The sequence below is a fragment of the Rhamphochromis sp. 'chilingali' genome (assembly GCF_963969265.1).
Source record: "Rhamphochromis sp. 'chilingali' genome assembly, chromosome: 11".
NCBI lineage: Eukaryota > Metazoa > Chordata > Actinopteri > Cichliformes > Cichlidae > Rhamphochromis > Rhamphochromis sp. 'chilingali'.
Window position 1 is genome coordinate 21,267,126 of NC_137938.1, and position 18,349 is coordinate 21,285,474.

The following is an 18,349-nucleotide window of genomic DNA, read 5'->3' on the forward strand; positions in this document are numbered from 1 at the left end:
CCACAGGTGTTGGCATAGCAACAATAGATTTGGAGTGTCTGTGCTTACTAGGAGCAAACATCGGGGCTGAACTGTTACTTCACTTAAGGATGAGCTACCACATGATTGATACAGTGGAGCAGACTTACAGCTGCAGCTGTACTGTAGTGCATGCTTAATGTGTTGTCCATTATCAGAGAAACAGATGTAATATAAAACAATCAGACTGGGGTTTTTTGCATTTTTTCCAGCGTGAATGAAACAAGCTGAGGGGAGGAAGTGATGGGATTCATTCTGGCATAGCACGGCACATGAAAACAGCGTTGTCACATTTGCAGTTTACGTTGCAAAAGCTTTGAGTTAAAGTAGCACACATAGTACTTTTTAGGGATGAAAAGTGACTAGACTACTGTCTCAAACATTTAGGACTGTAGGTCTATAAATCCATGCTTTTTCTGTTCCCTCGGGGGTCTACTCTCTGGTTTGGAAATAATTTTGGATCACATGCTTCTGAGCATCAATCAGGGTTTGTTGGTTTTGTTATCTTTGACTTCGATTTATCCAATAAGGTTATTAACAAATGCCTTACTGAAAAAAAAAAGTCCAACATTCCCCTACTTAACAAGTGTTTAATGTCCTAATACAGAGTTATCACGGTGAACATATTTAACCATCAAGTCAGCTGTGAGTTTAATGTTAGCCCAGTGCCTGTCTAAATATACAATATTGACAAAGCTAATGCAAAGTATGGGCTGTTTAATCAGAGTAAGTGTTTTTCTATGCAAATGAACTGAGCACTCTTTTGACTTAAAAGGCAAACTCACTGCAACAGCATGAACTGAAGAAGAAGAAAAAGCTAACAGGAATTTTAATAACTAAATCAATTAACACAGTGTCCATTACCTGCAGGTCAAATTACTTCCTGATTTCTATTATCTTGGATAGTAGGAAATACATATTTCTTAAGACATGACACAGACTACAACAAATTGCCTTGGTTCGTTAAGATTATTCTTTATTATGAAGTGCCACAAAATGCTTTGTGTTCATTGTGCTTACATTGTCTGAATACTGGCTCAAAAAAACCCAGGAGGTCCTCACTCTGCAACAGAGATCCAACCCTCCTGAGGTAAGGTGTGTCAGATATCACTATACAGCAGTAAAAATGTCTCAATCCAAAGGATTCTTTACAAACCCTCTTGCAATAAATGATTATTTAGGTTTATTACCATTCTTTAACTTGAAAATACAAAAAAGAAGAGAGGTCAAGCTAGTACAAGGTTTTTAATTCTTCTCTACCTGAATTCTAGTTAGTTTCATTGTGCTACTTTCTTTAGGGTGGAGATGACTAAAATGGAAGTGCTTAAAGAGGCCAGACCAGGAGCTTGGCCAGAGACAGACACACAGACAAACAGACTCAAAACGAATCCTTTCTCCTTTAAAAACCACTTAATAGCCACACGTCCACTTTAGCCCTAATACATTTAGACTACAGTGCAAAGTTTCAACCAGAGTTTACAATGATACAATTTGGGATAAGTAAACAGAGAAACTGCAGAGATGATACTTTCACCCTTTTTTGTCCTATTCTTACGTCTACTATCAGTGTCTGAGAAACGTGTGTAGAAAAATAAAGGTGATGCTTTTGTTCTCTTTGCGTAAAGGGAATCGCAATCATGCTTTTAACACTGTTTTTGCAGCTGTTTGCCTTTTTTGTATTTATAACTGTTGTTGGGTATTTTGGCCAAAATCATACGTAAAAAGGCAAAAGTGCTCGGCCATAACAGACTGGAGCGCTATGACTAATCATCTGATACAATTCAAGTAATTGCAGCTCAAATCTAGTTCATACATCAAGAAAGGAGATAAGACCTACAATTTGCTGACTCACACACTGATTCCCTCAGTCACAACAGAAGTGCTTCCTTTAATATTGCCTTTAAAAAAAGTTTCTTTGGAAAATATAATTGTATTGTACTGTGTTATTGTGCGGCAAAGCATTTATCACAAACTGTAGACTTTTTGACTTTATAAAATTGTCAACCATGGCTGCCTTTGATCATTCATCTCTGAGATAAAAATTTGTTTAGCTAATGCATCCACATAACCGTGCTGTCCTTTTGTCCGTGTGCCCTTATAAACTGTGTTCAATACGGGCCAGTCCGGACTTACACTGAGTGTCTGAGGAAGCACTGCAATTACAAAAAGCTTTCTTTGTTAAAGATTCACATCTGAATATTAAACCTGTTCTATTTTTTTAATTGCTCAAGCTTCACTGTACACAAAAGTTTAGTCACCCCAAATGGCTCGTCAGCAGGCACCGCGTGCTCACATGTGAGGACGTGCACCCATGCATCTGTGCACCCGTGTTTATGTTTCTTTGCGAGATTACGATGTCGACGTGCTGCATTTTATGATGAACACACAAACATTTTCCTGTGCAAATCTGTGTGTCCTCAGTCTGTCTCCTGGGAAGCTCCATGAATCTGTAGAAAAGGTTTCTGAGCTGCAGAGAACTGGGTTCAGCAACACTGGTATTGACCACCTAGATTAAAGGTTAAATCTTCCATGGGGTCGGGGTTGATTAAAGTTAGCCTGTCCGTAGGTTTCTCGATCTTAGAGTTACCCTTCAGTTGGCCCAGTAGGGGTGAGTGGGGACTACTGCAGAATAATCAGGACTCAGTCTGGTGTATCTACAACAGTTGTAGCTAAGCTGCAATCTGACCATCAAGCTAAAGTGCATGCTGTTCCTGTGGTTTAAGAAAGCACGCTTTATGGGTTGGAAGCGAACCGGAAGAGCAGATGAGTAATTGCATTTCGGCTGAAGTCGACTTTGGTTCAACTTCAACTAAACTTTGTTGTTAACAGATAGCAGCTGCATGTCATATATGCTAGCTGTCAATTAAGGGTGATGGATATCTTATTGCATATTTATCCAATCTGATTGCTATTTTAACCTTAACATAAAGATAAAATTGGTGTTATTAAACTTGGCCGACTGTGACAGGAAATACTGTTTAAACGCATTTAAGTGTCATTTTGCCATCTCATAAACATCAGTAAACCACTGAATTTTGATGTATGGCCAATTATCCAATCTAAGTATCCAATCTAAGAAAAGGCCTGAGCCAAAGTAAGGCCTTGTTTGTTTTTGTTAACAATTAAATCACTAGAGCTATTGCAGAGCAGGGCAGTCAGGGTCATACAGTAGTTATCCTACAATAGGCCTCTCACCCAGCAGGCAGCTGATCCCAGCCTCTCTAGTCTACATCCTACATTAGTTCTACTCACTAAGAGGCAGGCAGTGCATAACAAGAGAGGAAAGACAGGACTTTTCTTTTTGATACTCTAACACTACATTGGCATGTTCCCTGATGTCTGTAATATTAGTATTTTTTCTGTTTATGACTATAGGTGAAGTAAAACATACCTGATTTTTAAACTGCTATACAGTAGTAGGTAATACTTCATAACTTCATCATAAAATACCATGCATTAAGTGATTATTGCTTTTAAAGAGTCCTATGGAGGCTCCAAGAGAAAAAAATAATAATATTGCCCTCGGGTTCTAGCTATAGGATTTTGGCAAAAATCATAAGCTTTTTATGATGTTGGCATAGGTTTTCATATTTTTTTTCTGTTTTCTTTTTTTTTTTTTTGCATGCAATAACGTTAATAAGAAAAAAGATATTAACAACATAATAGGAAAAAATAGTACTCAAAAAAGTGACATATGCTTTGGCCTGTAGTGGTAAAAAGAGGTTGGCAAATATCCTACATACATATACAGAAATTAAAGTGCAACAAATAAATGGCAACACTTTTCATTGTTATCAAATCAAGTATAAACACATAAAAAAGAAAAAAAATGTCAAAACAAATAAATCAATAAATAAATAAATAGTATTTTGACCTCAGTAGTGGAGAGAATATGGTCACTTGGTGCAGCAGAGCATTATTATCATTATTATTACTATTATTATTACTATAATTCTTCCAAAAAAGAAACAACATCAGAATGAAAAAACTTTCACTGCATTTGAGTGCAGGGAGGAAACTAGTAGCTATAGGCTTACTATTGTCTTTGTCGTCATCCTCATCGTCATCCCTTTTTCCAAAATATACGGAGTCATACTGTATCTAGAAGCCAGGAGGAAGTCAGTATTAATGTCTCCATCCTCAATGGACAGAGGAAGAGGACGTGAAGAGTTTTGTTTTGTTTTGTTTTTTGAGGAAGTGCATGCGTCGATCAGTTAAATCCTTAAGTGGGCAAATCTCAAGGAGAAAAAATTGTGCTATCTTCATCATATTCATTATCACGAATAGGCTCCAAGGGAGGCGAGGTGGGGGAGGGGGCAGAGGGCCAGTGAGGAGGGGTGAGGAGGGAAAGCAAGGTCACATTCTGACCCAAAAATATATTGTTTGTGTCTGCAGTTAAGTCCGTAAGGGTAATTGTAATTCACGTCTGCAGTTTTGTCTCGTTTGATCTATATGGGGGGGTCATGCATCTAGGGGGCCGAGAGGAGAGAAGGGGCCTTTGAAGCAGGCAGACTCATAGTGCTTGTTCAGATAACTCTTGAGCGCGAAGGTCTTGTTGCAGCGTTTGCACTTGAAGTGTTTGAAGGCCGAGTGGGTCTGCATGTGAGCGCGCAGGTTTGAGCGGTCTGCGAAGGCCTTCCCACAGTGGGCGCACCCAAACGGTTTCTCCCCTGTGTGCGAGCGCATGTGGCCCTGTAAAAGCCAAGGTCGGCTGAACGCCTTTCCGCACACGTCGCACTTGTGCTTGAGGTCATGAGTGAGCAGGTGCATGGCCATGGCGGGCATGGACACGTACACCTTCCCGCAGGTCGGGCATTTCTTTGCCAGCTTGCTGTCCAGCGAGCGATGCGTTTGTTTGTGCCGGCTCAAGTTGGAAGACGTGGCGTAGGTTTTGCCGCACTCGTTACAGGTGTGCCTCTGGATGGTCCTGGGGCTGCTGAGAGCTTTCCTCTTCGAGCGGCCATCGGTGATGAAGAAGGCATCGACTGTGTAACCCTCGCTCACTGCAGCGTCTCCATTGATATAACCATCCGTGAGTTCTGAGCCAGGGCTGTCAGGAGACTCAGAGTCGGGAGCCCCATAGTCACTGTGGATACCATCGTAGAGAGGATCAGGAGAGGGGACCTTGATGCCACTGTCACTCTCACCATCGTACACAACAGGGCTGATGTAGTCACTGATGTAACCAGCTGTTAATGGAAAACAAACAACAGTATTAGCATATTGAAAAGAGAGCTCATCTTAACATGGTATGGAAATTCAATGGTGTACAGGACTTGACCAAAACATTAGTTACTGGTGCCCCTATTGACATAACTTGATAGGTAGTAAAGAAACTGCTATGTTAAGATTAAGGTGGCAAAACATTTTCTCTGATCACAGAGAGATCCATACCAACAGGAAATGTGAAGGGCATTAATTCCTGCACGCGGAGAAAACTGCAGGAAACACATGAATAAGTCCAGATTAGCATTAAACTGCTGTAGCCTGCTAGACAAGCTTATCTTTCAGTACAGATACAGTAATGACAGAGATTCAGTACGCTGACCAGAATTACACAATCTGAATTGGTGGAATTAAATAAGCGCTTACTCACTGATGCAAACTATTATAATATGCCATTTGGGATATACAGCTGGCTTTACACAGCTGTGTGATGTTTTCCCCTGAATCTTCTTCCCACTCGAGTGCATTTATGTTTATAATAAAGACATAGAGAAGGGATAAATATTTCAAACAGCTGGTTCATCCCACCAGTAACTTGTTGCTGACATGTTACTGTAGAAACACAAGAAAGCCTCCACCAAGTGTTATGGGCAACAACGACAAAAAAACAGTGACATGACAGGTGTTACTGTATTATATTTGATGAAAAACCGATTTGAATTTCCTTTTAAATAAAACCACATATGGCACCAAAGTATGTGAAACATAAGGCAACAGTAAGATCTATTCCTCATCTCATTCTAAATGTAGAGATATAGATTTTAAGAGGCTTTTCAAATGTGAGTGAGCACACCACCGTAACACTGCCACATCTGTGTCCAAGTCAGATCCCTGCATTTGTCTTGCAGATATGACAGTCTCTGTAATCAGCTCACAAACAGCAGATCAGCAGCAACAGGAGCTGCACGTAAAAAAATGTGAATAGACATTTTAAAATACTGAGCGTTAGTCACTTGCCTGCATAACTGTGGACCTTAGCGGTGTATTGAAAGGGTCTGCAGGGTTAGGGTTTGTTCAGGGATAATTCAGCAATACATTTCCCTTAGCCATCAAAGGCTGCAGTCAAGACACTTCTTCTGTAAATGGTAAATGCACACAAGCTGACCCTGAACTCGAGAGAGCTGATTTAGCGTGTGAAAATGAGCATCAGCACCATGGACAGATCCAGTGCAGTGCGTGTCAGGGGCACGATGACGGCAGGCCTGCAGTACCGGCTTGTGGTGTGGTGTTTCTTTTCTTTGTTTCACAAATCTGTGGAGTTGATGACTTGGAGGACAGGCTTTAATTACAGGAATCCATTGAAAAGCTGTACAGGGACACACAGCACAGTCAGCTTATGCTCCTGTTCCCTGATGATTGATGCATTTTTGGAGAAAAATAACGCTCATTCAAATTTTATGTGGAAAATAATACATATGTACTTCTTTAATGTGTACTAACCAGCATTATATATAAACAAATGGGTCATACATTCTTAGATTTAAGCGTAAATCAATACCTTTGTCAAAATGCACTTGTTGTACACTGTTGTTTATGTTTTTAATATGGATCGACAGGTTGGATAAGTTAATAGCTCCAATTCATCCTTAATTGTCCCTGAAGACAAGCTAATAGTGGCAATATTAGCTGAGCTTATATCAAGCTGCTCCAACAAAAACTATCAATAGAAACGCATTAGGTTCATCACATAATAGAGTGTAAAAATGAACTGGAACAATAACCAACCTATAAGATAAGATCCAACTAATCAATGTTTTTGAGAGGCTGTTATTGTGATGAAAGCACGAAATAATGACCACAGGTTTTGGGACACCTGCGTCGTAGATTCCTGTGCTTATTACTTATGTAGTCTCGGTAATGAACAAGCAACAAGCTCCATGTGACGCACATATTCTATCTCGCACGTATGATCACAGCCATGTAACATCCACTACAACGTCCCGTCACATCATTCACTCACAGGACGCAGGGCGGGACATAAATTATTCCAAAGCCGGTTCGTTCAAGCAGAAGGTTGTTCCCAACACTGCGTTCTGCTGTGGGCTGACTCTGCTCCGAGCCATGTAGAAGCTGCATTAAGCTGTTAACATCGCATGTTAGGGATGGAGACAAAAGGTGGCCGGGACAGGCTGAACAGGCGGCTGATGGCGTGTGAGACCTAGCAGGGCTTGTTAACTTCGACGTCATAAATACATCGCTGACAGCTTTCTTGCTTTACGTGCTGAGAATCACAGACAGGTCCGCGCATGGGACGCACATGTTAGCCTGTGGATGACACTGGGACGGGAGTCATGCGGTCTACACGGGCAGAGGCATCGCTCTCTTTCTTTTCTTCCCCCTGTAAAATGTGACGCACATAGTTGCAGGTTGTGCGGAAGTTTTCAGCTTTGGAGGAGCACAAAACAGCCAATCATTTTGAGTCTTTTCAGGATAATTACAAAAGTCACCCTCATATGGCTAAAGAAACGTCTGAAAATGGTATAAGAGAAGAAATGCATCCACATTCAACAGTTACAGCGTCATAGCCACGGTGCAGAAATCTGCCAACACTGCAAAACTGGGACAGGCACACCTGTACAGAGCACGAGGGGGAAGGGCCACGCACAACGTCGAAAGATGAGCCTGAGATGAGACTCGTTTTATATGCAAAGAAGAAAGCAATGTTTCAGGGAAACACTAAAAACCTGAGTGTTTTACAAGACAACGTTAAAACTATGTGTATGCTTCACCTGCAGGCGAAGGTGAAGACTTATGTCAGAAGACCATTATGCAGCTTTTACACACACACACACACACACACACACACACACACACACACACACACACACACACACACACACACACACACACACACACACACTTATCAGGAGATAACCACGATGTTTCATCAGATTGTTTTCTGCAAACTCAGAGCTACATGGGAGGCAGCTCTTGTGCATCTCAAACATCACCCCGAGCTTGCAGAAGCATAACCGCAAAGGGTTTCGACTAAAACCAAGTGAAAGTGAGCTCGATATGAATAACCACTGTCCCGTTTCTGTCTCCTTTAAGCTTACTTACACTGCGAAGGGAGAGAAAGACCCCGCTGGGTGTAAGCCAGAATCGATGAAACATGCGACGCGCTTGATTTAGTTGATTTCACAAGTGACCTTTTCGCTTCGGCGGCAGCTCAACTCCTAGAGTTGAGCCCAAACGCTTCGACCGAGGATAATGTAACTTATGTACCCCGGTAAATAAAGTCTTAGACTGTGCGGTGTGGTAACATCCAGTTATCAGAGTGCATAGTTTTATGAGATTGACAGGTCTTCTGTGTTTTACTGTCCGAGCTCTTTTGCAGAAGTGAAGCAGCATGCAATTCTTTCACAGTCTGTGCTATTGATAACGCTTTGCTCCACTTTGATATTTTTCAATGCGCTGATTAGTGGAGGGCTTTGAAGCTTTTATTACCCGTGAGAAAAGTAACAAGCGTGTGGTAACTCTATGCTGTCTGATGTTTTGTAATTATCTGCCTTGATTACACCCACATCACCCCACAGGTAGCCAGCCACTCTGCAATAAGTTTCAGAGGTTATTGATGTTAGATGATGCTATACGCAAGATAAAAGGTGAAGAAAAAACGAAATGCGGTGCTGATACACTCTGAGTTCACGCTTACATTTTATAGTTATTGGTTGGCAGGAATGTGCACCGGTGTATCAAGCCCCAGGGTCAATTTTTAACGACCAATCACAGGAGGGAATCCCTTTAAGGCACAACAGGTAAATCCTGTTGAAGTCTCAGTCTTATTTCGGAAACATGTTCCCACCTTCGCCAACCTCCTCCTCTGTGAAATCGATTTTCTTCCGAGACACCTGTTAGTGCGCGCTGTGTAGGCTGCATGACCTACCTTTGTCATGTAGCCGCAGGCTGAGGTCTGTCCTGTGCCGGTAGGCGTTCTCCAGATCCGCCCCGGTGGAGAAATCATCCAGTTTCACCTTTTTTACCAGGAAAGACCTTGGCATGGTGGTGAGACACCGACAAGCTGCGCACACACACGCACTCACAAACACAACGACCCACACTCGCAAACACAGCCGATCGCCGACAGGCAGGCCAGCGTGGTGATTCGCCCGTGACACACCAATCAGACCGGCGGGCCGGGGGAAGATTGTCTTCAGATTGGGGAGAAAGCGCGAGCCTTGAATTGATCCGGTGAAAGAGTTGACGATCAACAAGCGCTTGTGTGTTCTTCCTCTTCTGCTCCGGTCTCTCTCGCTGTCGTCTGTCCGCCCCGTTTAGTCCTCGCGCACAGGAGGAAAGAAATGCAACTTCAGCACCGGACAGCTCCCTCCGAGGCGCGGGGAGGGGGTACGGGGGAGGCGAAGGGGTTGCCTCGTGCTCTTTTGAGCTCGCGGGAAGGCTGCAGACCAGGGGACAGAGGGCTCGCGAGCAGTCAGGGGAGATAAATAAATAAATAAACGAAACAGGCGATAGAAGACACCCCGCAACGCGCTCGGGCCTCTTTAAAGAAGAGGAAGAGGAGATGGAGCAGGGAGAGGAGGAGGAGGAGGAGGAGGGAGGGAGGGATGCGAAGAAAACAAGAGGGAAAATTGAAGGATAATTTTTGGAAGCTTTTCAGTAAGAGAAAAAAAACGGTCGGACACCTCGTCCTCCCCTCTTTGCCAGAGAAATTAGTCCTTTATTCCACCTGATGACGACCACTCAGGCCGGTAAGAAAAAAAAAAGAAATCACAGTAAGACTCCCTGCGGACGGATGCATCAACAGCATCCCTTCTTTCTCTCCTCTCTGTATCCCTCTCTTTCTCGCTCTCTCTCTCTCTCTCTCTCTTCCCCTCGTCTCTCTCTTTGCAGCTTCCGCGAGGTGTTCCCGTGAGTGTGCCGTCTCGCGATCAGCTGTTGGCATTTATACGGCGCAGTGAGAGAGAGAGAGAGAGAGAGAGAGAGAGAGAGAGAGAGAGAGAGAGAGAGATGGGGGGATGGATAGACGCACGAGTAGAAGGAGTGCTTAATTTAATCCATCCCACATCCCCGGGGAGCGACGACTGGCCCGGATGATTTATTGAAGCTGTTATCACCCCCCCCCCCCCCCCCCCCCTTCTTTCTCTGTCTTTCATTCTCCTTTCTCCCCTTCTCTTCATTTGTGTGTGTGTGTGTGTGTGTGTGTGTGTGTGTGTGTGTGTGTGTGTGTGTGTGTGTGTGTGTGTGTGTGTGTGTGTTTGAAAGAGAGAGAGAGAGAGAGAGAGAGAGAGACGCCATGTTTTGAGGAGATAAGACTGAAAATTATTGTTATGGTTTTTTAAGCTCATCGATTTGATTGCGCTATCGCAGCGTGTAACACGAATTTTAAATATTGTCCCATTGTGCACGATTCTTAGCAGTCCATGTACTTTCGTTTTTTTGGGTCTCCCCCTACATTTGAGCATATTGTATCTTTTCTTTCTCTCTCTCTCTTTCCTTTCCCATCACATGGATTTTACGGCGGAATATTAACTAGCATGCTGAGAGCCTACTAATTATCATTAATGTCGCCCCGAAGGCAAATGGTTGCAGACCAAATGGAGTGTTTTACAGTGGCTGAAGGTAGAGTACTGTCAGCTCCAGGGTCACACCGAGTTCACTGAAAACTTTTCCTGCAAGATGTTGATATTATGTAATAACAACAGCGATCTTTTAAGATGAATGAATCACATGTATTTAGACTCATGTTCCATGAGTATGAGATTAATTCAGGTTATTTCACTGTGAAGTGGAAGAGGGGAAAGTCATCATTTCAATTAGGTAGTCCAGTGTTTTAAATTTGAGTGTCATGCATGATCTAAAATGTGGCTTTGCATGGGCAGACGCAATGATTACACAATGCTGTGTTGCTTTGGGCCTAAATGCAAGTGCAAATGTCTAAGATTAAAGGTAAAGTGTTGCTTTACGTTTTTGAACAGCTGGAAAGTTGATAAACATCTGTTACAGGTTAGCGGGACCTCATTGGATAAGTCAGATCCAGAGAGAACACACTTAAAGATCAGTTTGTCCTTTTAATAACTGGTGTTAGAGGTTATTGGTGGGAAATCTGTGGGAAATTTGAGGCTAAAAACATTTAGCTTCAAAGGTATTAATTAAAATTTAAATAAACACATCACTTTCTTAATAAATGCTTTAATGTGTGTTCAATCATCTCTTTCTCATTCAGAGAAAAATATTGCATTATCGCATTGTAATTATTAGATTAATAGTACTGTTCTCCAGTACAGCTCCAAAACTATTTTATTTGAGGAATATCAACATGTGAGGAAAAATTATTTGCCAGATAAATATTAAAGATTTAGACTATTTATGTCTAATGACAGAAACATAACAAAAGGGATTTTTGTCAGATATTTATTTATTTTTTAGCTATGAGGATCATCCTTGACTAAGACTTTTTTTAATCTTCAATCTTTCTTTTGAAGTAAATTAACTCATAATCTCTGTCAGACAGACAGATGGAGAAGGACAGCACACGGATGTCAAGTTAGAGAGGCAGATTTGGAGAAGGAGGGGTTTATTTTCTTTGTTTGCAGTGATGATAAGAGCTTGTTTGAGCTCAGTGGATGGATATCTAAGGACCGGAGGAGTCATGTGAGCAAAAATAAGTGTGTAGAAGTTCAAGGTGGTTTGGTGTGACTTGTATGTATGTGCACTTTATATTGATTACAGCCCATGTGACCAGTGCAGTCTGTGTGTTCAGTATTTTTTGATGATAAATCATGACTGTGAAAGCATTCTGTGGATTGTGTGTGTGTGTGTGTTTGTGTGTGTGTGTGTCCATCTGTTGTCCTTAATCAGGGAAAGAGCAGATGAGTTCCGTCACCTGGAGACTGGCTCAGGGAGGTCCAATTAAACACACAAACTCACACACATACACACATACACACACAACTGGCCTCACACATGAACACACAACACACAACACCCTCTACAACAACTGTCAGTCGACTAAAATAACCCACAACATTAACAATGTGTTTCATCATCACTAGTGGATATGTGGGTCCACACACATACACACGCTGACAAACACATATGGCCTAATAAGACACACACACACACACACACACATCCGATGCACTGAAACAGGTCTTAGTACACACAGGCACACTTCAGACTCATGCATAAAGGTTTAAAGTGCTTCATGTGTTTAGATTAAGTATTAGTTGACATTCAGCATATTGAAAATTAGTTTTACTCTTAATTCAAATGCCAAAGCATGCTAGGCGTCACTCATTGTGTCTGTATCAGACCCAGGACGTGAGAGTAATTTCTAAAGATATTTCCCTGCAAAGTACATGAGTGTGAACTGTAGTCAAAAGTGGAAAGCTCTGGGTGTTCTCTGTCTGCTGTCATCCTCACACTTCGCTAACAGCGGCATACTTTATTTTTAGGGAGGTTTTTAATTTGTGAGGAATATATATATGTGTGTACTTACTGTTTGAAATGTTTGAATGGTGTAAAACGTGTACCTTCGTGTGTCTTATTTATTATTGCAGTAGAAATAGAAGTGATTACACTCCTCATAATTTAAGGGGAGTTCCCTTGCCTCCTTCCTGTGACTGCATTACTGTTTTAGTAAAGTTTAACCTTGTAGTTTCTGTCAAAGAGCACCCAAAGCATTTGTTTTAGGTATTTTTCTCCACCAGCATCCACAGAGGCTGACATTATGCAATGTCCTTCACACTGTCCGAGCTGTCACAGAGACTCTGACTTCCACTGATAACGGTTGTGCAAAGAGCCGGACTGTGCAGTAGTCCATGGACAGCCACTGGCGCTATAGCTACTTGTATACCTCCTGATTGTTGCTGGAGCTGAGCACCACTGATTTTTGGGGAGGGGTTTTAGAGGCTCATTGATCTTCTTGTATCCTTTTTCCATTTTTGTGAAGTCTTGCGGTTGGAGTTTTCAATTCCTCTGCTAATTCTCTTCGATGAAGTAGCACAGTGCAGAGATACAGACACCATCATCTCCTTTTTGTTTCACTGATGTTTTTTTAATCACAGGTGTAGTTAGTTTCACTGCGTTGGGTTTCCACTTGTTTAACAATATAGTTTTCCTAAAGCATTTTTTAAAGAGAATGAAATATTTTTTACTTTAAAGGAAAACCGTGCTCTTCAATTTTGAAATTAGACAGGTATTTGGAGCCGATACGACTTTGAATCACGTAACATGTAAAAAATCTTGCTCAGGGGTGCACTCACTCCTGTTGTAATCATGTCATGATGTTTGTTTTACATTATAAGACTGATAATGATTCATAGTGCCAGAGAAAAAGACCTTCTATATATTTTTGTTTTAAACTAAAAATAGAAAATGAGGCAGTATTGTCGTTACGTAAAGAGTGATCCATCCACTATTAAGGTAACATTTTCTTCCATCTTCCCCTGTTTTTCTGTGTGTGTGCACACTGTAAACCCTGTTAAAGCAAATCCTTTAATTTGAATCTTGAGCAAAGAAAAAAAAACTGGCTTAACGTGTGTGTGTGTGTGTGTGTGTGTGTGTGTGTGTGTGTGTGTGTGTGTGTGTGTGTGTGTGTGTGTCAGGCCTGAGGTTAGTCGTGATAGATGTCCGGTGCATTTTAATTGCCGCGGTGCCACGTCAAAGGACGACACCTGTGTTGTACACCAAACACAGAGACGCTGCCCATCTGCTCTGTGTACATTTTGAGTGAGGATGTGTGTAGGTGGATGTAGGTGGGTGTACAGGCAGCCATGCGACAGGCAGGCAGCATGTGCAGGTCCACTTGTTTTTCATCATTGTATAAACAGACCTAATTTTTTCAGATGTATCTCTCATTATCATATCTCACCCCTGTGTGACTACACATCTGCAGTATTTAAGCATCTTTCAGTATCACTTAGTGTATCAGCATTACATTTAACTTATTATTTGTGTTATAATTTTATTGTTATCATGTGGTTTGGGTGGGTTTTTTTTCCTCACTTAAAACTTAAAACAAAATATTTCAAGTGTCAAAAATCACATTTCTGCCTCTTTCCCACTCTCTGTCTCTTTTTGCCTCTTATTTCGTCTTTCCTGAAGGTGAGTCTCTGTTCCGTCCTAAAGCTGTTCTGTCGCAGTAACGCTAAATATTGCTGAGCAGTTCTTCTCATCAGGCACACACATACACACACACATACATACACACATGCACACTTGCAGACACGCAAAAGTGCTGGGCTAGGGGAGAAATGTGGCCTGTTTCTTTGCAGTTTTTGATGACTCCCACTGTACTGGTGAAACAGAATGCAGTGTACATTAGCACAGGATAGAGTGTCCCAAAAAGGAGGAGAGGAGAGGAGAGGAGAGGAGAGGAGAGACATTTTTTTTTATGGTTGAGATGATTTCATTTGATTTATGATTCATCTCAGCTTGAAAAGATAAAGAGATCATATCTGTGGGTTGTACAGGGTGGGTTAAATATCAGACAGTATCACTCTAATTCACTATACATAACTATGATCAGTTGATTCCAATAAAAAGGGATCATTCTATATTTATTAAACACTTTTCATGCCAAGAGTGACTCTGTCAGTGACTTCAAACAGGATAAAACAGTTATCCTTGCTCGTTGCAAAGTACTGACATCTGCCTTTCAGCAGCTCAGTAATTAACAATTTATGTCCTGTTTGTGTCATTTGAATCCAAATAATAGTGTAAAAGCTACAAGCTGTAGCACAGGTTGCATGCAGGATTACCGCCTTAGAGGCTCCACTTGCCTGTGTCACTGTTAGGTTGCCAGATTTACCTCACATAGCCCCTGAAAAATCACAACCTATTACACTCTGGGTTTCTGAAGGAAACCAAATATAATATGTTCACTAATCATCTATAGAGGTGCTGGTAGGCAGATTTTATTACATTTCAACAGAGTTGTTTCCCCTTTAAGTCTATGTGTTAAATAATTCTAGCTGTCTGCTGGCTCTAAGTTAATACTGAACGTATGAACACATTAGGGGTATTGATTTTGCTATCTAACTCGTGCCGAGAATTTGAGCGTACATGTTATCTCCATAAAATATCACATTATATACGAGAAAGAGAATCAATGCTATGGTTGAAAAATATAAACCACATAGACAACAACAATAAATCAGTCATTTTATTTTGTGGTTCAGGACTTTGTCCATTAATATTCAGGGTTGGTAGTGAAATCATATGTCGAGGTGTTCTTAAGCAAAACACGTTACTTCCACTGTGTAGATTAATATACATTTACTGGCCACTTTGTTAGGTACAGCTTTCTACCACTGTTGCTTTCTGAACTGCTTTAATTCTTCATGTCACAGATTCAACAAGGTGCTGGAAACATTCCTCAGAGGGTTTGGTCTATATTGACACGATAACATCACAAAGCTGATGCTTATTCGTCAGCTGCGCATCCTTGATATGAATCTGCTGTTCCACCACAACCCAAAGGTCCTATATTGGTTGAGATCTGGAGACTGTAACATACATGAAAATAATCTAATTTTGAAATAAAATATCTCCCTCTGTTACTGCAGCTTCTGCATGCGTGTCCTGTTCATGTTTTGGAGAGGCAAAGCGTGAAATGGACACGCTATCGGTAACGGGTTGCATCAGCCTGTCAGTCACCAACAAATGTGCCACATTTAGATTAACCTTAATCACTTTTCTTCCCCATTCCGATGCTCAGTTTGACCTTCAGCAGGTCATCTGGACCATGCCTACAGTGCATAAATGCACTGACTTGCTGCCATGTCACTGGCTGATTGAAAACCTAACAATCTGACGAGTGCATATGTGAGGAAACTAGAGAAATAGTGGAGCAATAAAGTAGAAAGCCATTATATATTCAGTCTATATAACATCATACCACTTTATTGATTTAAAAAGCAAAAGTGCATCGGCATCGACATTCAATCAGTTTTCATACAAATTAATATTTTTGTTCTTCTCATGACAGAAACTGTGATTGCGTCCAAATGTATAAATCAATTCTTCTTCAGTCTTTTGGTCTCGCCAGCTCTCCAAAGCTAACGAGAAGCTTCATTTCATAAATAAATCTGGAAAACTATATAGGATCAATGAGCTCTCGTAAAACTGTTTAATGCAGTTGGATTGTGTATGTAATGAAGTGATAACAGAAGATTTCACACTCAGCAGAGTGGAGATGAATGCTTTTGACATTTATTTCCGTTGTAGGAGACAAACAGTACACGTATTCTCCAAACAAACAACTCGTGTTCAGACACAGACTGCTTGCTCGGTTGAAAAAGCACTCGGGTAGCCTTTCTGTGTATTTCCCTAAACTCCTTCTGACCCACAATGCTACTGTGAGAGATATTTCTCTTCCTCTCTCTATCTTGGGGTAATTGTGTGAATCAGGAGAGATTGCATTTACCCAGACAGCTGAGTGGCGAGCTGGCAGGGTAATAAATGGCCTGATAACCAGCACTACTCTGATCCCTCTCAACGCAGAAATAAGAACAAAAAAAAAAAATCATTACCTCCTTCAGACAGGCCTATTCTGCAATGTCGCCTGTGATAAAGAGATACATATTTCGGAAACACGGGGTGGCAGGAAGGAAAGGAAAAATGGGAGAAGGGATGAGAGACAGAGTGATATCTTAAGTAAAACAGTTATGACAACGTTCCAGGTAACACTTTTATTTATTTTACAGATTGCCCCATTTCTTCAATGTTTTTGAAACAAGGAGCCTGAAACCAGATACAACAATGAAATGGAATAGTGTCAGTAGCAGGGTTTTGTGTTACATCCTTCCTCTGCAGCAAACGACTTCACGTGGGAGCTTTAACAAAAAATCAGAGGATGTGTGACCTGTTTCACATTACCTTTAGTTTGTGTCCATCCTGACTGTGTACACCTCTTAAGCAAGATCAAGCCAATCAAGGAAGTAATCAAAAAATTTGGAAGTGAAATGATACCAGTAGACCCACACACAGTCTCAGCAGTGTGTGCAAATGCAAGCTCTGGCTTTGAAACTGGCATTACTTATTTAGCTTGCATTCATGTACAGTACAAAGGCAGTCGCTGCAGCATCAGGTTGATGTTTTTAGGTTTTTGTTTGTTCCAGGACTTGATCACATGACTACAAAGCTATGCAGACAACAATTTGTGTCACACTGAGGCAGATCTGTCCGTAGCTCCAAGAGTAACTGGGAATAAAGACGAGTTTCAAAGAAATACATTTTGATCTCTAAAGCCGCTATAATCAGTATTTAGATCACTACGTGTACATTTCAGGGCGATGAAGCTGCAGAGAATTATTACTTGACCTTTGCTGGGCGTTTAACTGTCCTTAAGCCCAGCATTGTTTTCAGCCAGAGCAGGCAATTCTTCTCAAATGAATAGAAAGCTCTAAAAAGACTGGTGTTTCCCCAGGAGAACAGAAGAGTTTAACTGGACTAAGTGAGCAAAAACACAAATCAGACTAATGTCCAATAAATAATAACTGCTTGGAAACAACCCAAGCAGCACACTGTTGGAAAGTGAGGACAATTCCAAATACCCTGGAATCCACATTCACATGAACCTGATACAAACCAGTCACGGAAATACTGTCGATTAAAAGGCCCGACAGCACCACTGAACCCTCGAGCCCTTCAGCCTAAGGCCTCAAATCCCAGTGGACCTCAAGTGAAACGCCACAGAGAACCTTCTGACAGGCTGCTTCACCACCTGGTGCCTCAACCACATCAGCAAGGACTTTAACTCTTGTAGAAAGCAGAGCATGTGGGACAGCACGTAACTGGGTGCAAGCTCTGCAGCCTGCAAGAGCTGCACACCCAATGGTGGCTCAGAAAGTACCAGAGAGTACTAGAGTCTCCCTAAAATCTCTGGAAAGTGATACAAGATTGACAAATTGTGCATCAGCAGATTGAAGAGGGGTTTTTTTTCCAATAATTCATAGGACCACACACACAGATTCAAAACACAAAAAATAGGAAAAAACTGCACGGTTATTCTTTTAATTATATTTTATTTGTCATAATGAAGCATCCCAGCTTGCATGATTGTCCACATGACCTCACAACTTTTTATAACCAAACAAGGAACAAACACTGACTGGAGTCAGCGTTTTCTGTTCTCGTGACA

General features: G+C 41.5%; 1 protein-coding gene across 1 annotated transcript; it reads right to left on the reverse strand.

Annotated features, from left to right (window-relative positions):
* Positions 1-1,057: 1,057 nt before the first annotated feature.
* LOC308406379 (transcriptional repressor scratch 1-like) lies at positions 1,058-10,043 on the reverse strand. Its single transcript, XM_080897360.1, has 2 exons — positions 9,131-10,043; positions 1,058-5,207 (listed from the first exon to the last, which is right to left on the reverse strand). Exons 1-2 carry the CDS (start codon positions 9,243-9,245, stop codon positions 4,480-4,482), a joined length of 843 nt encoding a protein of 280 aa, XP_080753486.1. The 5' UTR covers positions 9,246-10,043; the 3' UTR covers positions 1,058-4,479.
* Positions 10,044-18,349: the final 8,306 nt, after the last annotated feature.